The sequence below is a fragment of the Sorex fumeus genome, unplaced genomic scaffold (genome assembly GCF_029834395.1).
Source record: "Sorex fumeus unplaced genomic scaffold, SorFum_2.1 ptg000177l, whole genome shotgun sequence".
In the NCBI taxonomy this organism is placed as follows: Eukaryota; Metazoa; Chordata; class Mammalia; order Eulipotyphla; family Soricidae; genus Sorex; species Sorex fumeus.
The window spans coordinates 2,189,015-2,214,282 of record NW_026606234.1 but is presented as its reverse complement, the minus strand read 5'-3'; the positions used below and the strand labels follow the sequence as shown (position 1 = coordinate 2,214,282).

Sequence of the window (25,268 nt, the reverse complement as noted above, 5' to 3'; positions counted from 1 at the left end):
AAAAAGGCCCTGACCGGCCAGGGGTTCCGGCTCCAGGGTCCGGCCCGGGGAAAGGTCCTGACTCGCCGGGGGGTCTCCGGGGTCTAGGGTCTGGCCAGGGGAAAGGTCCTAACTGGCCGCGGGGTCTCCAGGGTCCAGGGTCCAGCCCATGGAAAGGCCCCTGACTGGCCAGGGGCTCTGGGCTCCAGGGTCCGGCCCGGGGAAAGGCCCTGACTTGCCAGGGGGGCTCCAGGGTCCGGGGTCTGGCCCAGGGAAAGGCCCTAACCGGCTGGGGGCTCTAGGGTCCGGCCCGAGGAGCGTCTGTGGCATCACCCAGCCCCGCCCGCCCCCCACCCACTCACCTTGAGGGCCAGCAGGCAGTGTAGGCCGAGCGCGCCCAGGGCGACGGCCAGCAGCAAGCTGGCCAGGTTGCGGACGTCCCACAGGCTCTCCACCAGCGGGATGCTGCCCACCTGCCAGTCGTAGCACAGCGTGACAGGCGCCAGCAGCAGCCACGCGTTGAAGGCCAGGAGGTAGCAGTAGGTGAGGAACCTGCCGGGACGCGGCCCTGAGCACCAGCACGGCCGGCCACGGCCTCCCCGTCGCCCCCTCCCCCCGGCCCTGGGCACCTCGCCACGGCAGCAGGACACGCGTGTGGAGACACCGGGAACCCACAGTCCCAGGTAAGGGGCAACAGGCATCTGGGCCCCACTGGACCCAGTGATTCCACAGGACCGGGCACGGAGGGGGCGGACGGGGCATGGGTGTCGGGGCAACTCCGACACTAATGGCCTCTCAGGCCTCAGCTGCAGGAATGGGGGCAGGAAGTGGGCGGCTGGGGTGAGCAGGTCGGTGGGGTCTCCAGCCCACAGGCCTCTCTCTGACCCTGGTCAGGCCCCGAGGCTGCAGGGAGGCCACACCCCCAGGGAGGGCTGACCAGCACAGTCGAGGGGCCAGGTGCTGTGGGGTTCGGCCAGTTAGGGGCTTCGTGACCACCCCGGACACAGCCCCAGCCCCTGAGCCCGCCTGGCCTAGCGTGGTCACGGCCCAGCCACAGACCCACACTGGCCACACACCCAGGCCAGCCCCGGGCCCTGGCCAGGCAAAGAGCAGCAGCCCACAGGGGGTGTGGATGGCAGCGGGTCTGGCCCCAGAAGGCAGGTCCTGGTGGCTAGTGGACAGCAGGGCCAGGGCCAGGAGGCAGGCTGGTCTTCCCCTGCACAGAACCCGTCTGTTGGGCACCAGGGAAAGGCCACAGGCACGGGCGTCCCCCTCCAGACACTGAAGACTAAGACAATTATTTGAAATTCTAATGGAATACGTCACTGTCACTGTCACTGTCCTCCCATTGTTCATCAATTTGCTCCAGCAGGCCCAGTAACGTCTCCATTGTGAGACTTGTTGTTACTGTGTTTGGCATATCGAATATGCCACGGGGAGCTTGCCAGGCTGTGCAGGTGAGATACTCTTTGTAGCTTGCCGGGCTCTCAGAGAGGGGTGGAGGAATCAAACCCAGGTCGGCTGGGTCAGTCGCGTGCAAGGTAAATGCCCTACCCACTGTGCTACGTATTCCGTTATAATACTTAATCACTTAATCACTTAAATCACTTAACTTCCCGTTAGTCGTCGATTTGCTCGAGCGGGCGCCAGTAACGTCTCCATTTGTCCCTGTCGCGTGCTAGTGTAGCCCAATGGCATTTCTTCGCTCCGGGAACATGGAGGGCCTCAAACCGATCGTTCATGACCTTGACAAAGAAGTCTGACCATCTGGTAGGTGGGCGGCCACGCGGTCTCTTGACATCCCGTGGAATCCAATCAGTAACAGCTCTAGTCCAACGGTCGTCTTTAAATCTCATTACGTGACCAGCCCATCTGATTTTCGACACCTTGGCAAATGAGACAGCGTCCCTGATCCTTGATCGTCGACGGATGTCAGAACTCCGGATTCGTTCTCTCATTTGAGTGAAACGTGATATTCCAAGCATAGCTCTTTCTATTCTTCTTTGGGAGACCTGAATGGCGTTCTCATCTTGTTTGCGTAGGGCCCAGGTCTCTGAGGCATATGTTAATGCAGGAAGAACAGTGGAATCAAAGAGATGTGCCCGGAGCCGGAGGTTCTTCGTCCTCTTAGCTATTTCTTCGACGTTCTTGAAGGCGTTCCAAGCCGCTCTCCTCCTCCTGCGCAGCTCGGGTGCCAGGTCATTTATCATGTTGACCTCTCGACCTAGGTACACATAGCTGTTGCATTCGGAGATGGTCGTTCCATTGAGAGCGAATGGGGCGTCAGGAACAAGGCTGTTTCTCATAAACATTGTCTTCGTAAGATTCAGCTGTAGTCCTACCTTTCCACACTCACGGTCAAAGTCGGCCAGCATTTGTGCCGCTTGGCTGATGTTTGGTGTTATTAAAACAATGTCATCAGCAAAGCGGAGGTGGTGTAGTTGCCGACCATCTATCTTCACTCCCATTCCTTCCCATTCCAGTCGTCGCATGATGTTCTCGAGGGTGGCACTGAAGAGTTTTGGTGAAATGGTATCACCCTGCCGCACCCCTCTCTTGACATCAACGATCACTTCTTTGTAGAATGGTGAGATCCTGGTAGTGAATCCGCAATACAGCTCACGGAGGATCCTGATGTATTGGGCTTGAATGCCCTGATTGGCTAGGGCTTCAATGACCACTTCCGTCTCAACAGAATCAAAGGCCTTCTTTAAATCAATGAACGTTAAGCAGAGCGGCATCTTGAACTCCCGAGAAACCTCAATGAGTTTGGTTATCGTGTGGATATGATCGATGGTGCTGAATCCTTTGCGGAACCCTGCTTGCTCACATGGTTGTCCTTCATCTAGTGTTCTGCCAATCCTATTCAGGATGACTCGAGTGAACAACTTGTAGATGACAGACAATAGGCAGATCGGGCGATAGTTGCCAATGTCATGGATGTCTCCCTTCTTGAACAGTAGTACGGTCCTGCTGGTTTTCCATTGAGATGGAACCTTGCATTCAGACAGGTAGCGAGTGAAGAGCCGAGCCAGTGTATTGATGAGTACTGACGGCAGGTTCTTCAGGTGTTCAGGTCTGACCTTGTCTGGGCCGGGTGCTGTTTGCTTCTTTACTGACGAAATGGCGTGTCGGATTTCGGAAGGGAGAACGTTGGGAAAGACATGCCCATCCTGTGGAATTTGGTATGTCGGCAAGTGGACATGGCTATCGAAGAGATTTGAGTAGAAGTCATGGATAATCTTCTCCATTGCCGTTCTGGAGGATGTACTTAATAACACAACTATAACAGATACTTGATCACTTGATCACTTGATACCCCGTTACTCATCGATTTACTCGAGCCGGTGCCAGTATCCATGGAATAGTCGATATGCCAAATCCAGTAACAGATAAATAAAGACAATTAATTCCGACTCGGCACAGCCCTCAGCTTCTCCTACATTCTAGACTTGCAACTCGGTTCTTCCCAGGAAGGAAAGGAAAGCTAAGATTTCTAAGATTCACAATTCCCACGTGAGTATGGAAGGCTACGTGACTGGAACCTAAACCAGCTGTAAACCAACCCCAGCAACTGTCTCCCCGGGACTGTCCCCTCTGCGGTGCCCGCGGACGCTGGAAACGGTCCCGGGGAGGCAGGGGCTTTGGCATCAAGAGGCCACGGCCACTCCCAGCCAGCAGCAGAGGACAGCCACCGGCCGCTCCCGGCCTCTGCCACACAACAAAGGCCCCCACAGCACACTGCCTCCGTGTCCCAGCTTTGCTGAGCGAAGACCAGCAGGTATTTCCTCCTGCTGAATGCACGGAATAAACCAGCGAAGAAGAAACGCCTGAGCCATAGTTCCAAGAAACCCTGGGGGGAAAGGGAAATGGAAGAGGAGAGAAAGAGGGGGAGAGGGAGAGAGAAAAAGAGAGAGGGAGAGAGGGAGGGAGAGAGGAAGAGAGAGAGGAAGAGAGAGAGGGGGAGGGAGAGAGGGAGGGAGAGAGGGAGGGAGAGAGGAAGAGAGAGAGGAAGAGAGAGAGGGGGAGGGAGAGAGGGAGGGAGAGAGGGCGGGAGGGAAGGGGAGAGGGGGAGAGGGAGGGAGGTCACTGCTCATATGTGCAGAAATCCTAAGTGCCACTTCAACATTTTTTAAGTGGTCGCCTGTCTTAAAACAATGATTTGCTGTGTCAGCTGAGTTCCCAAAGAATCTGTTTACACACAAAAAATTTTAACCTATCCAGGAGAGAGCAGTGTGTGTGTGTGTGTGTGTGTGTGTGTGTGAGAGAGAGAGAGAGAGAGAGAGAGAGAGAGACCGAGACCCGAGACCTCATGGGGTTTCGTGGGGATCAAATTAATTAATTTGATAACATACCTGAAGATTATCTGGCACAGAAGGAGAGGAGGGAGAGAGAGGGGGAAAACCCCCGCCCGGGCAGCGTCCACACAGGGAGCGAGAACACGCACAGGGACCCTCCAAGCTGGGGCCCAATCGTGCCGTGGCCCCCGGAGTGGCCTCTCCCCTTCATTCTCCCCAGACCCGTGCTGCTGGCCACACGGGTGCGGCGTGGACGCTGCATGTCCCCAGGAGGGGCCAGGCGAGGGGAGTGACCGGGGTGGTGGCACACGAGGCCACTGCCCAGACAGATCCGATCGCTCAGCCCCTGATTCGCTATCAGACTTTGTCGCGTGTTTACAACAGACCCTGCATCAACTGTTTGGGTGAACTTTGGTGACTCTGCTTCCCCCCCATCGTCCCCCCACTACTGACCCCCACGGTCTCAACACCTCTGTCCCCTCACATGCCCCACTGTCCCTCTACCACTGCGCCCCCAGTCCTGTCCACTGCCCCCCACGGCCCCTCCGTCAGGTGGAACCTGCCGCCTCGTCCCCCTTCCCTACTGGCCCGTGTGTGGGCCAAGGGAAGGGCTGTCGGTCCCGACACTCTGTCCCTTTCTTGCTTCTCCACACATCAGGGGCACGTGATCGTTCTTCCTCTTACTCGAAAGGATCCTTTTAAGATGGGAAACTAACCCCCACCCCCAAAACAGGTGGGCTAAAGAATATCAGAAACAAGAATAAGAGAGGCCGAGAAGGCAGGGAGATCCCGCTCGAGCGTCCATGCCAGGAAGCGGCAGGAAGCGGCATCTGGCGTCCAGCCGAGCTGGGAAGTGCGGGAGGCAGGAAGACAGGTGTGCCCGGCGCCAAGATCCTGACGGGAACACGGGCAGGGACAGGGCGGGCGGCTGCAACAAGCGTCGGCCAGAACACGCCGGGCGCAGCCGCGCGTCCAACCAGTGGCTACCTGGATGCAGGAAACCTCTGGGCGCCTCACCTACCCACGGCTGCCACATCCCAGGGCTGTGGCGTCCCCAAAGTGCCCACTGCTCTGGGCCACCCGCCCACTGGTGGCAGGCTATAGGGGCCCCCAGGCAGGGGGAACCCGGACCCCCTCTCTGCAGGCACGCTGGCCCCAGGCTGTGTGTGCAGACCCTGCGGCCCCCCGCGGGCGCCCACTGACCTGGTGAGGAGGTAAGGCGAGAAGGACGCAGGGTTGTCCTGCTCGGAGAAGAGCGGCAGGGAGCCGCCCATGATCCACAGCCGCAGGCCCAGGAGGACGGTCACCTGCAGGGAAGCGCATCAGCGCCTGGCCCCCGGGCCGGGGAGACCCCAGGCAGCCCTCCGGAGGCCCCGCCAAACATAATGCATCAGCCCACACAGGGTCGGCTCTCAGCCTTGCTCCCAGGTGGAAACTGAGGCCCCAAGCTGGGGATTGCAAGTCCCGTCCCGTGTCCTGTGTTGGGAAAAAGCCCCCTTCCCCAAATCCCCCCATGCCCCTGCACAGCCTCCGCAAGGCCCATGCCGAGTCCCGGCCACTCCCCAGGGGCACCACCTGCAGGGCGCACGGGCACCCCCACTGAGTGAACCCCAGACCCCAGGTGAGGGTCAGTGGGCAGCCTGCCTGCAGTCCGGGGGACAGGGACAGGGACGGGTGATAGGGAGCACTGGGCATGAGTCAGGGGCAGGGGCAGGGACAGGGTGGGGGCAGCCCAGGGCAGGGCACACAGCTGAACCGGCTGACCCGGGTCCACTCCCCGGCTCTGGGACATGCAGATGGACCAAGGATGGGCACATGTTCCCAGGAGGACACGGATATTCCCAGGGACAGGACACGAGTCATTCCCAGGGCCGAGCGCATGGACAGTGATGCCGAGATACATACGTAGGTCACGACCAGTGCAGCCCTCTTGAGGAACGGTCTCAGGGTGAGCAGGGGGTGCCGAGTGCCGCCCTCCAGGGCTCTGGAAGAGAAAGCGGCTCAGAGGGTGGGGGCCAGTCCTGCCCCGACTCAGTCCCCAGCAAGTGCCCACGGTCCTGCGGCCTGGGGCCTCAGCTGTGGGGCGGGGAAGGGGCTGAGGGCTGTGCTGACCCGTCCTCCCCTCTAGACCACCAAGGGACCCTTGGGCCAGCCCACAAGGAAACTTCCGGTGCCCCCGGGACAGGTCACTGAGGTCGCGGGTAGGGGGAGGGGCCCAAGACTAGGACAGTGCCCAGCCACAGGGAAGCAGGTTCCATCCTGCCCCTTCCCGGGGGTCCTGGGGGGTCGCAAGGCTGATGTGGGACCCCGCGTGCAGAGCCTGGACATGCTCTGGAAACCCACTTTCCCTGGGAGTCTCTCCCCCTGCTGACACGTCTGCACAGGGCTCAGCGTGCCGTGGGGTGAGCCTGGTGCACACCTTAGCCCAGGTCTGTCTGTCTGGCCCTGGTGCCGTGTTGCTCGGGCAGGGGCCCTCAGCACAGGTCTGCCTGTCTGTCTGTCTGTCTGTCTGTCCCTCGGCCCGCACCCTGGCCCAGCACTCCCGGCGTGCTGAGGGCTGGGGTGGGCGCGGTGGTCACAGCGGGAGCAGCAGCGCAGGGACAGAGGCTGGGAGCCGACAGCAAGCCCAGCGGGAAGCCCTGGCCCAGGAGCCGGGCGGGCGCCGGAAGGAGGCCGGGGAGACGCCCTCACTAGGGCACCCTTGTGCCGAGCTGTGCGCATCCCTGCAAGTGCACACGGGCCGCAGCGTGCCCAGGGCGGGTGCTGCTGTAAAGGACATCGCCAGGCCGTGCCCAGAGCCCGCGGGGGCTGATGTCTGCCCACACCACCCCACACGGCCCTGCACGGCCTCCACGCCCACCCATCTCATGGGCCCCACGGGGGGGGGGGGGAGGGAGGGTGTGTCTGTGTGTCTGTGTGTGTATTTATGTATGTATTTATATATGTCTGCGTGTGGACCAAAAATGTGTTTATCTGTGTGTGTCTGTACCCATGTGTGTGTGTGTGTGTGTGTGTCTGAGTACCCCTGTGTGTGTATCTATGTGTGTGTGTCTGTGTGTATGTCTGTGTGTGTGTGTCTGGGTACCCGTGTGTGTGTGTGTGTGTGTGTGTGTGTGTGTGTGTACCCGTGGGGTCTGTGTGTCTCTGTGGCTCCCAGCACGTCTGCTTGGACACGGCGATGCTCGATCCCTTGCACGCTGCCGCCCTGGGACAGGCCCGTCCCTCCTGCCAGGGTGCCCCTTCGGCAGAGTCGAGCTTCTCCTGACTCAGTGCAGGCAGCAGCCTCATGGAACATTCCAGGGACCTGCCTCGTCCACCGGGGAGCAGGGCCCTCAGCAGCACGCAGAGGAATGCTGCTCAAAGCCTGGACACACTCGCCCGGCCCTCCATCTCTCTGTCTCTCCCATCTCTCCGTCTCTCCATCTCTCCCGTCTCCCCCAGTCTCTCTATCTCTCCACCTCTCCCATCTCTCCATCTCTCCCATCTCTCTGTCTCCCCCATCTCCCTGTCTCTCCCTTCTCTCTGTCTCTCCTTGTCTCTCCCATCTCTTCATCTCTCCCATCTCTGTCTCTCCATCTCTCCGTCTCTCCCGCTTCTCCGTCTCTCCCACCTCTCCATCTCTCCTGCCTCTCCATTTCTCCCGTCTGTCTCCCCCACCTCCCTGTCTCTCCCTGTCTCTCCCATCTCTGTCTCTCCCACTTCTCCATGTCCCCCATCTTTCCATCTCCCCCATTTCTCTGTCTCTCCTGTCTCTCCATATCTCTCATCTCTCTGTCTCTCCCATCTCTCTGTCTCTTCCGTCTCTCCGTCTCTCCTGTCTCCCTCTCCCTGTCTCTCTCGCTCCGTCCAGCTGCTCCGTGCAATCAGGCCAGCTGCGCAGCTGGGGTCTGTCATGGCGGGGGCAGCTCTATCCGCTGAGAACACGGGCTCCCTGCACGCCCCCATCAGGGGCCACTGGTCATCCGTGACCTGAACCCTGCAGAGGTGCAGGTGCTGCCCCCAGCCCCACGCTCCCCCCATGGCCATGAGCAGAACCACAGAGCACTGGCACCAATGCCGTTTGCCACGGGCCGGACACCACGCAGGGCACTTGCCCTGGACTCACTCACAGAGTCCTGGGCACACTCGCCCTTAACCCCATTTTGGAAATAAGGCATTAACAGCACTCTGAGAGGGCTGGAGAAACAGAACAGCGGGGAGGGCGTTTGCCTTGAATGCAGCCGACCCGGGTTCAATCCCCGACATCCCACATGGTCCTCTGAGCACCCCCAGGAGTGATTCCTGAGTGCAGAGTCAGGAGGAACCCCTGAGCATCGCCAGTTGTGGTCCCCAAACCAACAAACAAACAAATACCACTTTGATAAACTGCACAGAAGTAACAGCAAATATCTCCTGCCTAACAAACCCCGGAGATATTCCAGCACTAGGGCCCAAGGATCTGAGAGTCTGAAAAGCCTGTGATTTTATTTGAAGATTTTTTATTGCAGATGATACCCACCATGCTTAAGGAAAAACACAGTCGCACAATGTCAGAGCAAGGTTTTATAAGCCAAGTGGAGTAGAAAGGGGGGTCCTGGGAGGAGAAGAAAAAAGCAAAACCACAACGGGGAAAAAAAAAAAAACAAAGCTTAAAGATGTATTTAAAAATATATTCTGGCTAGGAAGAAACCAGCTTCAGGATTTCTATTCCAGGAGACTCTTTGGCACGAGGGACTGTGATCCTGTTTAAAATGCTGAGCTCTGTCATCTGTGGAAGTTTCCAGATAAATGGTTAGATTCCAGCTTACACACGGAGGGAGGCAAGGTTTGCTAATTAGAGACGCACGGATCAGAATGTTTAGACACGAGGGGGAGTTTCAGGAACCATGTCCTTAAACGGCAGCCGAGAGTGCTGTGGGCAGGGCGTGCGCCTTGCACTCCTTTTTCTCTTGGATCATTGGCAGGCACGGGTTCGATTCCTGAGCACTGCCAGGAGGGATCCCTGAGTGCAGAGTCGGGAGTGAGCCCGGAGCACTGCCACAACCCAGGGAGGGTTTTCCCTAACGGCTCAGAGGGGGAGGGAGGCCCGAGAGGGCCCAGCTGGTCACAAGTCCATGTGTCCAGACCCTCTGCACACACTTGCCAGGGGCCCCTGGGGGACTTGGACTCGAAGCTACTGATGCTGAGGGTCTGGGGGCCAGCGCCTGTCACCCACCTCCCATGGCTGGGGCCGTGAGGACGGCACCAGGGGCCTGCAGACTCCTCCCCATCGGGGACAATGCCCACGGCTCCTCCTTGCTCAGGCAGTGAGTTAGGATCAACCCCGGGGACTTACAGTCTCAACAAACAGCCCTTGACTCAGAGCAAGGACTTGTACAGCCCCAGCACAGGGTAGACCATCCCCGGTGACAGTGCGGCTCTTGGGGAAGTTGTCAAAAGCCCGGTGGCCTCAGCACTCCAGCCTCTAGGGAGGACATCACATCTGCCACCGAGGGGGAAGTGGCCCCCAGGATGTAGGCCCAGCGGCAGGGGCTGAGGGCGGGGACGGCTGCCCCTGCCCCTTCCATGGGGTCCCCGGTCCCGTGGGAGGCTTTGATCTCAGAGCTGCCCAGTGTGTCGCCCACCCCCTCCTGCCCACCAGGTGCTATCCAGACCAACAATGCCTCACCAGGAGACAAGGCCAAACCCCACCCCCCCACAGATCACACAGACTGACAAAACCTCATCTAGGAGACGAGGCCGAATCCAGAGGCTCACGGTGGCTGACAAAGGCCCCCCAGGAGCCCGCGGGAGTTCAAATGTGAGAACAAACCAGTGTGGCTTTGAGCGTCTCAGAGCCGATGGCCAGAGCAACACCTAAGGTCAGGGTCACGCTGAGCCCAGCCCAGGGCTTTGTTGTCCAAGAGGGGTCAGAGGGACAACAGGCGTCAGCCAGGTGGCTGCTCCCTCTCGGAATACCCCCACCCCGGCTCTCGGAAAGTCAGAGCCTGAAGCTGAGACGTGGCAGGAGAGCGTGTCTCCGTCACGAGGCAGGCAGCAGGACCAGGGGCTGTCAGCCACAGCGGAAGCATTGAGAAGCGACCCGTCACCACACATGGCTGGGGCCCAGGGGGCCAGCACCCTGGGCAGCACCCAGATGGCAGTGGACGGGGGAGGAGTCAGGACCTGGGGTGGGGTCAGGGACCAGGGTGGGGTCAGAGGAATGGGGAGGGGCGGGGGGACCAGGGCAGGGAACCCTAGTCGGGAGGAAGCGGCGTCTCCTTCACACGCCCCCGTAATAGCCATTTCCAGTGGACACCAGGCAGGAAAACATTTCTGATCACCAAGCGACCTCCTCAGGGCTGGCTCCGGGCTCAGTGCTCTCTGCCTTCTCAGAATGGGGGTGGGCGAGTCCCCACCTGCCCTGCCGGAAGGTCCAGCGCCCCACCCACACCTGATGTCCCTGAGCACACAGATGGCCCAGCCCCACGCCTAAGCTCACAGCCACCCAGCACTGACCGGTCCATGCCCGGCTGCTGGAGTGGGCGGCCACAGCACCCACAGACCGGCAGAAGCAGAGACTTGGGAGGAGACACTGCGGAGAAGCCCCCCAAGCTCAGGGAGCGACAAGCGAGACAGACCAGCAGCTCAGAGCGCGGCCACTCTCAGACAATGTGTAGCAGTGCCACTGCGAAATCTGCACTGTGTCCCGCAATCTAGACAGTTCTGTTGCCCGCTAGGGGCAGGCTCGGATGCTGGCACCAGGGACACGGGGCGGGGGGGCTGGCTGGCGGGAGGACCGGGGCCGGAACGCCGAATTCCTGAAACAACTGTCAATCACAGCGTCAAAATAAAACTTCAAGCACACAAAAAAGCTCCCTTGGTGGCAGGGGCCTTTCTCCAAACCTTTTTGTTCTGGCCCAGGTCTGGCAGTTGACCCCTGGCCCTGCTCAGTGGTGACGCCCACTGGGGCTGAGGGGACCCTCACGGGGGGTACGTAATCGGCCCGCCCCGCTGTGCGTCTCCCGAGCTCTCTGTGCCATCTCTCCACCTCAGCCTCACGCGTGTTCACGGCAGAGCCAGAGCGTGACGTCTCTGCTCCAAACCGCGGTTCTGTGGATGCAGATGGCACCGTTCCCGGAGCCATCTACCCAGGCCCGTGCGGGTGCCCGGCCTGAGGTGCAGTGAACGACCGCACCAGGGGCTAAGCCCCCTGGAGCCCCCTGCAGCCCAGAGGCTGCTCAATGGGGGTACGGCCAGGGAGGGGCGCTGGGCTGTGGCTCCCTCAGGGAGGGGCTGGACCCTGGGTCCCACCACATCTCTCTGGCTCCTCCTGGGATGTCGGCAGCCCCGAGTCACCCTGAGCAGAGCGAGAGGGGCCATGGCTGGGTGGGAAGGAGAGGCAGGTCTGAGGGCGCCCGGCGTCTCCCGGCGTCCACGCGGGCCCGTGGCCAGTCACTTCCCACAGAACTCTTACTGGAAGCTTCTGGGCCACACCCGGTGGCCTGGGGTTGGTGCTGGGGTTGCTCCCAGGGGCGCCCAGGGACCCAACACCCCTCAGGGCTCAAGCTCAGCCCATGAGCCCCGCGAGCCCGTTTCTCCGGCCCCAGTGCTCACCTCAGTGCATCCCTCCGAGTCAGTCTGCCCTGGGCTTGGCCAACAGGAGCTTATTACACTGCTTCCGAGTGCCCCTCAGGTCGGGCCTCCCTCCCTGCCCATGAGGGGCCTGGGGGTCTCGAGACTGCATCTCTGAGGTCCGGAGACCAGGGACATTCTGCAAGTTGGACCCAACCCCACACCTGGGCTAGATGCCCACTCAGCTCCATGTGCCCCTGGCAGGGAGCACTGTGCTCGGGAGTTAGGCAGGAGGGTGGGTCAGCCTCCACTCCTCCCTGCATGTGTGGGGTTCGCCCCACCACCACCACAACCACCAGCTACGTGCTCAGGGGCAAACACGCCCTCCACACTTTCCCCAAGACCAAGGAAGTGGCATGTCCTGGGGCCCAGGCCCAGCCCCTAGTTTCCTGAGGAGGGACACGGACCCTCGCAGACCCAGGGAATCCCCACTGCCCCCCAAGCCGAGCAGGCCTCACCATCCACAGTGCTCCCAGCCCTGGCCGGCCCTCACAGGTGGGAGAGAGTCACCCGCTGCCTCAGGCTGGGAAAGCATCAGGGGGAAAGTGCAGGGGAGAGGCTGGCCCTGGAGCACTGTATGAGGAAACCTGCAGGGACACTTTGTAACTGGAACCGTCAGAGATACTTTGTAACTAGAACTGTCAGGGATACTTTGTAACTGTGTGCCTCCAAACTACAGGGACACTCTGTAACTGTGTGCCTTGCTTGATTCAATTAAAAAAAAAAGAAAAAGAGAGAGAAGGGGCTGGAAAGATAGCACAGCAGGTAGGCGTTTGCCTTGCACACAGCCGACCCTGGGTTCGATTCCCAGCATCCCAAATGGTTCGCTGAGCACCTCCGGGAGTAACTCCTGAGTGCAGAGCCAGGAGTAACCCCTGTGCATCGCCGGGTGTGACCCAAAAAGCAAATAATAATAATAAATTTAAAAAATAAAGAAAAAGAGAAGAATAGCCAACACCAGTAAGCAAATCAGGAAAGCCGAACAGCGTGAGACCCAGGGGCGGGGAGAGACCCACCGGGACCTCGGGAGGAAAGTGGCAGCTGAAAACGTCGAATCAGCACCAGGGCAGGCGCCGGCACCTGGCGGTGCAGTCCCGTGCACACATGTCCATAGTCAGCGCATGCACACATGTGCAGTCACGCACACAAACACGTACATGACTCCGGCCCTGCACACAGACATTCTCACCCGCACACATGTGCCACTGTGCTCTCACGTGCTGCCTTGCCCTGCCTTGCCCTGGATCTGCCTGGTGGGGCAGACACTGGCCTCGGTGTCTCTGGGTGTCCCTGAGTCGGCTGCCCGCGTGTCCCCGGGCCCCCACAGCCCTGGTCACAGGGAGGGGATCTTGCGTTTGTTCCCTTCTGGGGATGTGAGGAGTGAGAGAGGGACACGGGGCCCGGCCGGCCTCTCCCAGCAGGTGGGGCTGGACAGAGGCAGGTCTGCCAGGGGAGAAGAAAAACGGCCACCCTGCCCTCGCACCAGGCAGTCCGGAGCCCTGAGGCCAGGGGGGACTTAGGGGGAGGGAGGAAGGCGGGGTCAGGCGGGCAGGCCCAGCCCCCGGGAGGCAGGAAGCAAGGGCTGGGGCGCCAGGGCTGAGCCTGGTTCCCGATTCCGACACCTTCTGTCCATCGTGCGGCTGGCCAGGCCGGCTCCAGTGGCCAAGAACCCGGGGCGGAAAAGGGGGGCCGGAAACCCTGGGCTGCCCTGCCCTGCCCGCACAGGGCCCACTCTCACTTCTGGGGCCGTGGCGGGGCCCCTGGCCCCCACCCCCTGCACGGCACAATGAGCCACAGGAAACAGAGCAGCGGCAGCCCGGCCCGGCCGGCCCCGGAACTGCCCGGAACAGCAAGTGACCCAAGGTGACCCCGAGAAAGCAAACAAACATCCTGGGAGGGTAAAGTGGAATGAGAGCAACGCTGCGCCCAAACCAGCCCCCCAGACCGGCCTGCGCCCCCACATCGTGCTCCTGCCGTGTCCAGCTCCGCCGGGAAACAGAACAAACAAGTGAGAACCCCGCCCCGCCCCGCCCCGAGCACAGCTGTCTCCCCACAGCACGCAGGGCAGCGCCAGAACGTTCTGGACACCGTGGTCCCCCTCAACGCCGCCTCAGTCTCCAGCTCGCAGGCGGATCCGGCACAGCCAGGGGCAAGAGGACAGACAGACAGACAGACACGACTCATGGCCACGCAGCGAGAGTCGCCCGGAGCCGAGGCAGAGCCGGGACGTGACTCGCCCCCTCCGGCCTCCTCCCACCGGGCCGGGTGCTTGGTGTGGGTGGTTTCATTTTCCCCCCTGAATTATGGCATATTAATTGCTTTCATCCTCTGAACATCCATACTTAGGTTTCCTTTCAGCATTTCCCCGATACTCTGGAGGGAGAAATCACTGAGTGGATCTTTGATGCTGACCTTCGAGGAGCGGCTGCTGGGGCCTCGCAATCAATGGGCTTTTCCGGACGGCACACCGTGTGCGGGAAATGGACATGTGCTTCCTGGGTGACACTCACAGAGATCCAGCCACAGTGTGAGGGCAGGAATGGCACCAACAAGCACAGCCCAGCCCAGGTCACACGGCCCTGAAATCTGCCGTCTCCAAACACAGGGAACTAGCCCAGATGGGCCCGTCCCCAGCCCCTAAATACACAAGCTAAAAGGGACGCGTCGGCCGGAGCCAGCCCAGAGGGCTGCGGGGTTCCGCGGGTGGGAGCTCCAGGCACACACCCGGGATACCACTGGGCACCTGGGCACCACTCAGAGTGGCCAGGGACAGCCAACATGTCAACCCGTGTGACTGAACAGGCGGATAAAGGGTCAAGCCTGGGGGCGGGGGAACTGGTGGGGTCACTCCCTGTGCGGACTCTCGGGGGTCCCCCCCAGGCACGCACAGCTGGAACGGCCATGTCAGCAGCCAAGATACTTGAGTGACAGTGGCCTCCAGGTTCTGCCCGAGCCCCGAGCACCAGCACCCTCAGAGCTCCTGAGACCGCACAGACGCAGACTCGGGCCAGGAGTGCCCTTGGGGACAAACCACCCCCAGCTGGGGGCTCCTTGGGCCAGCAGGTCCCTCGGAAACACGCAAACTCAGCACGGGGAGAGAAATGACGTAACAGTGTCCACGGCTCAGCCCAGCTCCTGAGCCTGCGCCCTGAGCGTTCAGCCCTGTGGCCAGGAGCAAGTCAACACACGGGGCCTGCGGGGAGCCACCACTGAGGGTCATGGCAGCCGTCACCCGTGGGGCAGCCTGGGGGCAGAGTATGAGGCGCAGACCTGAGTCCCAAGGGGCCGGTGCACCCGCCTTGCCCCAGGGCAAGCGGCAGCGGCATGGGGCCCTGATGTGACCAGGACAGGAGTGAGGGCAAGGCCGCTGCCCCCGTGCATGCTGACACCCCCAGGCCTGAGGGCTGCCCCTCACTTACAGTCTCAACCCCAGCCTGACCACGGGGCCCCTCGCAGGGACTCTGCTCACTGAGCAGGGGGTGTGCTTCTCACGCTCACCCCACAACCTCACGGACATCAGAAAAGAGAAAGTGGAACAGGGGGCAGAGTGCTGGGGGCTGGGGGGCTTCTGCCCGGGCCCCCCGCCCTCCCAGGCACCACGACCTGCAGAACATAGCCCGGCGGATTGGGCGGTCAGTGCGCTCTGGAAGGGAGGGGGCTGGTGGCCTGCTGGTGGGTCACACGACAGCTGGGCTGCGGATGGGGACAGAGGCTGACAGACAGCGCGAGGCAGGAGCCCCTGGGAGGCCGCAGCCGGCAGCCAGATGTCCCTGTCCGAGGGCCCTACCCAGGCAGTGTCTCCGCCGGGCAGCTGGAGAGCGGACGCTGCCCCTGAGGATGCAAGGACGCGGCAGTGACCACATCCAGGCCTGACCCAGACAGACGGGGGCGGGCAGCTGGGAACACCACCTGGGGAGGACTCCCCATAAATGAGTAGGGAGGAGAGAGGAGGGGAAAGGGGAGCAGGAAGAAAGGGGGAGGGGAGCAAAGGAAGGGGGAGGGGAGAGAGAAGGGAAAGGAGGGGGGAGGGAGAAGGGAGGGGGAGGAGAGGGGAGGGGAGGGAGGAAATGGAGGGGTTGGGGAGGGGAAAGGGGCGGAGAGGGGGAGGGAGGGCAAGGGAAGGGGGAGGGGAGGGGCAAGGGGAGGGGGGGGAGGGGAGAGGGAAGGAGGGGCGGGGCAGGGGAGGGGAGGGGGCGGGGAGGGGCTGGCAGGTCGCAGGGCTGGACCCTGCACTGGGGTAGGGTCTGGGCCTTGTGAACACGCCCCCGCGTCTGCAGGTCTGCGCCAGATGTCGCCCAGCGGGGCTTGGGGCACAGACGCCCCCTCCCTGGCCCGGCCCCGCCCGGCCCAGACACTCACGACTCCTGGTGCTTGTGGGCCAGCGAGAAGAGGTCGTGCAGCAGGCAGACGCCGAACACGGTGACGCCCGTCTCCTTCACCAGCATGGCGCAGGTGCCCAGCCACAGGCTGAGCAGCAGGCAGCCGGGGGACGCGCCGGCCACACCCCTGCGCGGGACAGAGGCTCGGGTGAGGGGCTGCGGGCACGGGCTCCCCACCCCCACCCCCCGGCTGCCCCGTGGGGCGGTGCTCCGGGTTAGCGCTGAGTGAGCTCAGGGCCAAGTGGATGCTGGGGTCAGCTGGGGCCAGCCCTGTGCAGGGCAGATGCCCCCTGCACCTCTCCAGCCCCTTGAAGCGTGTTCATGGGGGTCACGGGAGGCCGCAGGGGCTGCACCCCAGGGTAGGAGGCTGAGAACCGGCAGAGAGACCATCGCTTTGGGCTGCCGATGCCTTAGGCAAGTGTCCCTACCCGCTGTCGGGAAAGGGTCAGGCCACGTGACCGGGTGACCCTCCGACACGGCCCTCCCAGGGCTCCCGGTGCTTGTGGGCCAGCGAGAAGAGGCCATGCAGCAGGCAGACGCCAAACACGCCGCCGCCTCTCAGGCCCGGCCGGCCCCAGCTGTCCCTCCCTGGGCCGCGACACGGGCTTTGCGTGTCTGCCACTGAGCAGCCGCTGAGCAGTCACGCGAGGGTGATGGACACGGGGCTCAGAGCAGGGCTGGGGGTGCTGGGAGTGGGGGTCCAAGCCCCCTCACCGCCTCAGCCCACACACAGGGACTTGGCCTCCCCTCATGCAGGGACAGTGTAGGACGTGGGGTCCCTGCATGACCCCGGGTGCCGGGAGCTGCCCGCTGGGGTCCTGCCCCCTCCCGGCTGGGTCCTAGGGCCCATCCCCCTCCCGGCCAGGCCCAGCTCAGCATGGACACGAGGCTCCCTGTCCTGTCCCCCCCAGACCCTCCCTCAGCCAGTGCTCAGCCCCCTCACACGGCTGTACACACGCTCATGCGTACTCACAACTGGCACACACACTCACAGCACACGTAACACACACACGTGACACACACGTGCAGGGGTACAGCAAACAGGCACATACAGCACACAGACACACTACACACATGCAGATGGAGAGTATGTAGGCACAGACACAGCGTGTGCACACGACACACATGTGCAGACGCGCAGCATACAGGGACAGACAGCACACACGTGACACACACGTGCAGGTGGAGAGCACACAGGCATACACACAGCACACACAGGACACAGGAGCAGGTGCACAGCACGTGGGCAAACACACAGCACGTGCACACGACACATGTGCAGATACATGGCGCACACCATCTGCCTGGCCCATACGCACACGTGCCACAGACCAGGTCCCAGACCACATGCACGACACACATGCACACACGCTACACACGCACACACAGCAATAAATACAACACAGACTACACAAATGTGCACACATGTCACACACACTACACGCACGTGCACAGCAATGCCACACACGCTACCTACACGGCCACCACACAGGCACGCACCACAAGGCACGCACCGCACACGTGTACATTCCACACTCACCACACACTCCATGTGCAGGAACAGCACATACTACAACGGCACATACGTGGACATCAGACCACATGCTACAAACACGCACGCCATACACCAGACACTATCCATGTGTGCACGCTGAGCATGCCACACACATTCACACAACCCCCCGCCACACGTGTGCACGCCACACAGCACAACACGCCACATGTACCAAGCGTAGCCCACACCACACACGTGCCTGTGCATACACACATCACACCTAACACGCGATCCAGGTACTCCGGCCACACACGTGCTGTACACACAAACACACACCTCCCACCATCCACACTGCACACAGGCCACACACACGCAGGTGCACGCATACGACCCGCGACCCGCGTGTCCCGTGGCGGCGCGTACCTGTGGTAGGCGAGGAAGGCGAGCAGGAAGAGCAGGCAGGCCAGCACGTCCGCCCGGCCGACGATCCCCGCCACCTGCAGGCAGAGTCGGCTCAGGGGCCCGTGGGGGTGGGGGCTATGGGGTTCCTGCTCTCCCCAAGGGCCTCGCCTCGGCCCCTTGCACCTCCTCCAAGGACAGCCAGAGCACCGGGCAGGGCACAGGCAGGGGAGGCAGGGGTAGCCCCGGGGCGCAGGAGGGGGCTTGTGCCCCTCCTCAGCGCTGAGGACCCAGGACACGGCGGTTCTGGTGCCAGGCAGGGGACCCCCCAGGAGCCACGTGGGCGCCAGGGATGAGGCAGCAGGGCCCCCCCATGGGCTCTGAGCCGCGTGATCGGGGCCCACCAGAAATTTACTAGCAAGCTCAGCTTAAAGATGAGAAACTACGGGGAGGGGGCTGGGGGGCTCCTCCCATGTCCCCACCAGGACAGGCGAGTCCTGGCCCCGACTTCACTGGCCACAGAGGGGGCTGCGGCAGGGCGGGCACGAGCCGGGACAGCGGCCAGGCTGCGGCCAGACCCTGTGGGCACCGCCGGCATGTGGTGGGCATCTGGGCTCGGGGCCACTCCTCTCAGACAGAGCTCGCGGTGCCAGCTGGGCAGAACGGCTGGCAGGAGGCAGGCATAGCTAATGGGCCCAGCCTCGCGGGCAGGAAGCTGCCAGAGTCGCGCAGAAGGGCAGCTGGCAGCACCACATCTGAGAGGGCAGCAGCCAACGGGCCAGCAGAGCTGGGGGGGGGGGGGGGGGAGGGTTGGCTACAGTCGCGTCCATGTGACGGACGCTGCCACTTCCAAACCACCAAACACCCAGGGATGCCCGGCTCAGCCGAGGGCTCAGAGCAAGCCCTCGTCTCTGGCACCCTGTCCAGGCCCAGGCCAGCAAGAGGTGCTGGGTGAGCAAGAGGCAGGGGAGGGGGAGGAAGGGGGCAGGGGTGCAGGGGTGGGGGAGGAAGGAGGCAGGAGGCAGGGGTGCCGGGTGGATATAGGAAGGAGGCAGGGGTGCAGGGGCGGAAGGTGGTCAGGAGACAGAGGTAGAGCGTGGCGGGGAGGTGGGGAGGGGGGCAGGGGGACGGGGTGGGGGTAGGGGTGGCGGGAGGAGGCCCATCACCTCCAGTGACCTGGGCGGGCCCCAGCAGATGGGCGCTGAGAGGAGTTTCTGGACAGGAGCTCCGGCCTTGTGCCCCAGAAGCAGGTGAGGTCACGCTGGCAGTGAAGGGGTGAGGCCGGCTGCCCTCGGACCCGGATCTGCTCACTTGCTCCCAGCCCCTCCCGGCTCTGCGAGTGTCTGTTCCCTCCAGGAGAGGCTCCTGGGCCCCTGCACCCTGGGGTGGCCCCGGGATCCTCCTGCCTCGGGGACTGGCCCCACCCCTTCCTCATACGCCCGAGGCCAGACGGGGTGGCTGACCCCCCATCAGCACAGGCCGCAGGGACACACCCGCCCTTGGGCAGCAGAGCCGGGCCAGATGCACCGGACCTGGGCCAGAACCGGAACACACCTGGTGCCCCAAGCATGCGCCCAGCTGCTCTCTGCCCCGCACCCTCAGGCAGGGCTGGCACCGCGGACACGCATGTCTCCCGCACACTCCTCACCCGCCTGGCTCCCACAGCCCGCAGCCCACCGACACGTTCACGAGTGTCCACGGTGCTGGACGCCCTCAGCGGCTGGCCAGCACCCCCGGCCAACGTGCTGGGAATCACCGGGCGATGGGAACTTGGGCCGGGGAGGCAGGGGCGTGTGGGGCTGTGGCGCGGGGGCGGGGGACCCTGGGGTGGGGACGCGGCGGGACACTCACGGCCTCCGTGTGCACGGGGTGGACGTTGAAGAGCAGGGCGGTGAGGAAGGCGCGCGCGGGGTCCCTGAAGACAGCCGTGTCACAGGCGTGCATGAGCACCACGCTGGCCAGCCAGTGCAGCACCACGTTCACGGCGTGGAAGTAGAACGGGTCCATGCCCGTCAGGTACACGTTCAGCCTGCAGGACGCCAGCAGGGGTGAGCGGGGCCCCCAGACACCCCTCACGGCCCCACACCCAGCGGGGCCTGTCGCGCCCCACTCAGCCAGGCCCACGACCAGCCCATCTACCCGCCGAGCACCCAAGCACGGCGCACGCCCTGGGACAGAGTCCCGAGTCCAGGTCCCACCAGGCTACTGGTGTCAACAGTCTCCCACTACCCGAGGCCGCGCCCGGCTCCAGGCGAATCAGCTTAAAGTCAAACCTCCAGACACACACGGGCCAGCAGGGTGGGGTGGGGGGCGGGGGGCAGGCAGCCGGGCACAGGGTGCTGGGGTTTGCCCCAGACGGCCACGCTGGCTTCCCTGGGTCAGGGCGTCTGCAGGTCAGTGTTCTGTGGGTTGGAGGGGGTCTGTGGGTCAGGGGGTCTGCAGGTCAGAGGGTCACTGGGCCAAGGTTCTGTGGGTCATTGTTCTCCGGGTCAGGGAGTCTGTGGGTCGGAGGGTCATTGGGTCAGGGAGGGTTCTGTGGGTCAGTGTTCTCCAGGTCGGGGAGTCCGTGGATCAGTGTTCTGTGGGTCAGGGGTTCTGTGGGTCAGAGGGTCAGTGGGCCAGGGTTCTGTGGGTCACTGTTCTCCGCCGGGTCAGTGTTGTGTGTGTCAGTGTTCTCCAGGTTGGGGATCTGTGGATCAGCGTTCTGCGGGTCAGGGGGTCTGTGGACTGGGGTGTGTGATGGGGGTGTTTCATGGAGTGGGGTGCTGGGATTGGGGGTGCTGTGGGTGACATCAGCAGGGCTGCAGAGGGCCTGGCGGACACGAGTGGGACAGTCCTGCTCCCTCACTCCCAGAAGGCTGCAGGCGTGTGTGGAGACGGCTCGGGGGCTGGGCACATGCCCCGCAGTGCCAGACCCCACGTCCAGCTCCTAGCACAGGCTGAGCTACGAGTGGCCCTGCCAGGTGTTCTTGGGGGCCCAGAAATAAATCAACACAGCCCCCTCTTCACGCACACACCCCATATGTCACATGACAACCATGCAGCCAACAGTGATGGGCACGCTCGGCTGTCACGACAGGACAGTACAGGACACCAGTCTCGGCACCAAACCGCCTGTGACACCTCCCTCAGGCTCGCTGACTGCCACAGGACTCTTGGACACACTTGGCAAAGATAAAGACAAAAACCCCTTTCAGGTTTAAGAACTCCAAACAGAAATGAGATTCGACAGCAAGCTGTGAAATGTGGCAAAAGCAGTGACTCAGGCCAGCTCCCTGGGGACCAGAAAACTGGACAGTCAAAGCATGACCGGCAGGAGACAAGGCATCACAACACCCGCGGGGCACTGGGGCACTGTTGGTGACCCCCGACCCTGAAGAAACGGCTTCCCGAGGCTCAGGAACCCACCTCCCGAATGGGACCAACACTTCTCACGGCCCAGCTGCAAAAGCCCTGGCAGGAAGAACACGGCCTGCACCACGCTTGGGACGCAGAAGGGTCAGTGCACACGCGGAGTCAGTGACCCAGCACAGGACACGTTGAGGGTCAGAGAACCAGAGGAACAAGAGCCACAGATCCAACAAAACGTCTCAACAAACTGATCAGGCATCTGCCCCCCCCCCCCCCGGCAGAGGACACTATGGAAGCGACAGCCAGTGGCGAGGCCACAGCTTCCCCTCGGAGACCCAGAACCAACTAGGGCGGCTCTCTGCATCTCCGTCCACTCACGGAGACAAAGTGCGACAGTGCGGTTAAGTGAGGAAAGACCAAAGGCGAAGGTCTGTGATCTGCAGGTAGAGAACCTGAGTCACCGGCGGGAACTCGGCTAACCGCAGGGAGTCAGAAAAGTCTCAGGCCGTGGAATCGGAACTGAAACACATCCACATTCCTGTACTGCTAACCAGCTACGCGAGAGCTACCTGCATGCATGAGAGGGTGAGAGAGAATCAAGTGACTGGGGTGAAGTTTAAGAGAAAAAATATTTTTAAAGCTACGCATGAGTGAGGAAAGATGAAAGACCAAAAGCGGTGTTGGCCACCAGGCAGATGGTAGCATCGAAGGTCCACACTGCCCAGTGCCCCAATGGCACATCTCACAGACACAGAGTGACGCAGAAGTCACCTCGATCCCTAAGCGATGTGCCGCCTGCAGAAAGGTACGCCGCGCTTCCCGCTTCCGAGCAGACCCCAGGGCTCTGACTCCGAGCAGGACAGCTCCCCGTGGGCACGAGCAGACCAGCAGGCAAGAAACGCTGCACGAGGCCGGGAATCGCGGTGTGGGATGGCCCCTGAAGAACACCCAGGAGTGCCCCCAAAACAAACCAGAGAGGGGTGGAGGGCCACAGTACAGCGGGCAGGGCTGGTCTGACACACGGCTGACCTGGGTTCGATCCACGGCATCACATACGGGCTCTCCAGCACTGCCAGGAGTGATCCCTGAGCGCAAAGCCAGGACTAAGCTCTGAGCACCGCCAGGTGTACGCCAAAGAGAGAGAGAGAGAGGGAGGGAGGGTGGGAGGGGAGGAAGTGGGGGAGGGAGGAGTCCACACTTGCATCCATGCACACGTCCAACCACCTCTGACAAACGCAGAAAGGGCGACAGGAAGGACGAGTCTGCTGGACCAATGGCGCCAGGAACGGGGTGTCCCCGTTGGGAGTGATGACACCAGGCCCTGCGCTCACACCGGGTGGAAAGTAACTTTGGGCATGTGCGAAAGCTGGCAGGGAGACTGGCGGAGTCTGGGAAGCAGGGAGGGCGAGGGCGGATGTCCAGAGCCATGATGGGAACATGGGCTGATGTGGAGAGATGGGTGTAAACCCGACACTGCCCCCTCGGGGCCCTGCACTTCGGAGAAGCAGACAGACAAGACACAGCGGCCACCGGGCACCAGCCCTGGGTAAGCAGGCCTGGCGCAGGGATGCCAGAGATTAAGAGAAACAAAAGAGAAAGAGTGTGTGTGGGGGGGGGGGGGGGGAGGCGGACCGACAGTGTGTGTGGGGGGGAGGCGGACCAACAGCCTGACGGGCCGAGAGCAGGCACAGACAGCGGGTACCGGGAGAGCGGCACTCTCTGGGCAGTGCCGACCGAGGTGCCATCAAGACGAGAGGGGCAGACCTTTACCTATCCGAGGGCACTGGTTTAGCTACGCAAAGGGCTTTCTCCAGGGGCAATTCTTCCAAGGGGGGGGGGGGGTAGCAGAGACAAGGAAGCTCCGGGACCCGCTGGCCTCAACATCCGGATCCTGATCCCCACTGAGGTCAGAGGCGGCACCTACCATGATGGGGTGAGCATGGGTAGGGGCTGGGCCCAGCATAGGGAGTCCTCGCAGTACCCTCGGTGACCCACAGTGCGCCCGGCACCACCTAGGCTTCCGGCCACCACCTGCAAGTTCCCACGCCCCAAAGTAAGGTGGGAGGGGACCTGTCAGGTGTCTCAGCAGTGAAAGGAAGAAGGCAGCTGCTGGCAAAGCCACCCGCCAGGCCCTCGCCACCCCCCACCTGCCCCACTGCCCCCAGATGCCCCCACCATCACCATGCTCACACACGTGGGCCTCACGCTCTGCCAGGGTGGCTGGGGCCAGGCCCACACACCTGACCCTGGGCACCCCTGACCCTGTCCTGGAAGAACTCGGCCCCTGCCCTCCCCTCCTCAGGGCTCCTTCCTCCTTCCTCTTCCTCTCCAGAGTGAACCCGAGCCTGGGGAGATGAGCTGGGAGAGGCCCAAGGGATCAAACTCGGAGCTCAGAGCTGCACCCCCCTCCTCCCAGTCCCCCTGTCCCTGCCAGGTCCGGCAGGGCTAAGAAAACGTTCTAGAAGTCCATATCACGCAGGCCCTTCTCCTCCCCCTCATCAGGTCCTGGCCTTCACCCCAGGGATCCTGGAGCGAACCACGCCCCCACTGTGAGCTGCGCTTCGCTGAGGGGGCGCATCCATCCCCGCACGGGCAAGTGGACCTGGAAGCCGGAGCCCCGCGGGAGCGGCGGCGTCACTCACCCAGAGGGCTCCGCGCCGGGAACTTTCCCGGAGGGGGCAGGGGGAGCCCACGGCGACCGCCCGCGCCAGGGCCGGACCAGCCCGCGCCAGCCCAGGCCACCGGCACTCTGGACGCCGAGACGCACGACAGCGGCGCCGGAGGTGAGGCGGCTCTTCCCGCGCCCTGCCCGGCTCCCCCAGAAACGCTGAATCACGGTCCCCCGGGTCCCGCGCGGCGGCTCCGACCCTCCGCCCCCGCCCGCGGGGCCCGGCACGGCCGCTGTCCTCCTCCGCACGGCTGTCCCCCGCGGGACAGGTCCCCCACGCGGGCGGGGTGCGCAGGGCCGCAGCCTTCCCGCCCCGGGCCGGGCCCCGCGCCCCGCATCCCCGGCGCTCCGCATCCTCCGCGCTCAGCATCCCCCGGCGCCCCGCATCCCTGGCGCTCAGCATCCCCGCGCGCTCCGCATCCCCCGCGCGCTCCGCATCCCCCGCGCTCCGCATCCCCCGCGCTCCGCATCCCCCGCGCTCCGCATCCCCCGCGCGCTCCGCATCCCCCGCGCTCCGCATCCCCCGCGCTCCGCATCCCCGGGCGCTCCGCATCCCCCGCGCGCTCCGCGGTCCCCGCGCGCCCCGAGTCCCGCATCCCCCGGCGCCCCGCATCCCCGCGGGGCCCCGCACGCACCGGAAGGTGAGCACGCACAGCGGCCGGTAGGACTTGTGGCTGCCGCTGTCGGCCATGCCCCGGCCCCAGAAGTCGTTGGCGAAGAGGCTGCCGCGGGCCGCGCCGCCCGGCCGCACGTCGGGGTTGTTGACGATGGCCCAGACGTCGTCGTGCACGAACTCGCCCCGCAGCGAGCGGCCGTAGCACAGGCAGCTGGCCCCGGCCAGCAGCGCCGCCGCCCCGGCCCGCAGCGCGCCCCGCCGCGCGCCCGGCCCCATCGCGCCGCGCCCGCGTCTGCCCGGCCGGCGCCCGCCCCGCGCCCGCCCACCCGCCGCCGCCGCGCCGCCCCCCGCGTCCGCGCATGCCCGCCCGCCCCCGCGCGCGCGGAGCCCCCGCTCGGCCCGGCCGGCCGGCTCCTCGGGCTGGGGGCGCCCCGCGGGCGGGCTGGGGACGCGCCCAGCACGGGCCGGGGACGCGCCCCGCACGGGCTGG

At 63.4% G+C, this 25,268-nt stretch overlaps 1 protein-coding gene across 1 annotated transcript in view; it reads right to left on the bottom strand.

Annotated features, from left to right (window-relative positions):
- The window catches only part of TMTC1 (transmembrane O-mannosyltransferase targeting cadherins 1), a 40,436-nt gene extending 15,368 nt beyond the window's left edge, over positions 1-25,068 (bottom strand). Inside the window, exons 1-7 of the mRNA XM_056107806.1 lie at positions 24,798-25,068; positions 19,995-20,172; positions 18,168-18,241; positions 16,230-16,376; positions 6,183-6,261; positions 5,481-5,584; positions 342-531 (exon numbers count right to left, since the gene is read on the bottom strand). Coding sequence (XP_055963781.1) covers positions 342-531; positions 5,481-5,584; positions 6,183-6,261; positions 16,230-16,376; positions 18,168-18,241; positions 19,995-20,172; positions 24,798-25,054 — 1,029 coding nt within the window. The 5' untranslated portion in view covers positions 25,055-25,068. The remainder of the gene's footprint in view (positions 1-341; positions 532-5,480; positions 5,585-6,182; positions 6,262-16,229; positions 16,377-18,167; positions 18,242-19,994; positions 20,173-24,797) is intronic.
- Between the last annotated feature and the right edge of the window lie 200 nt (positions 25,069-25,268).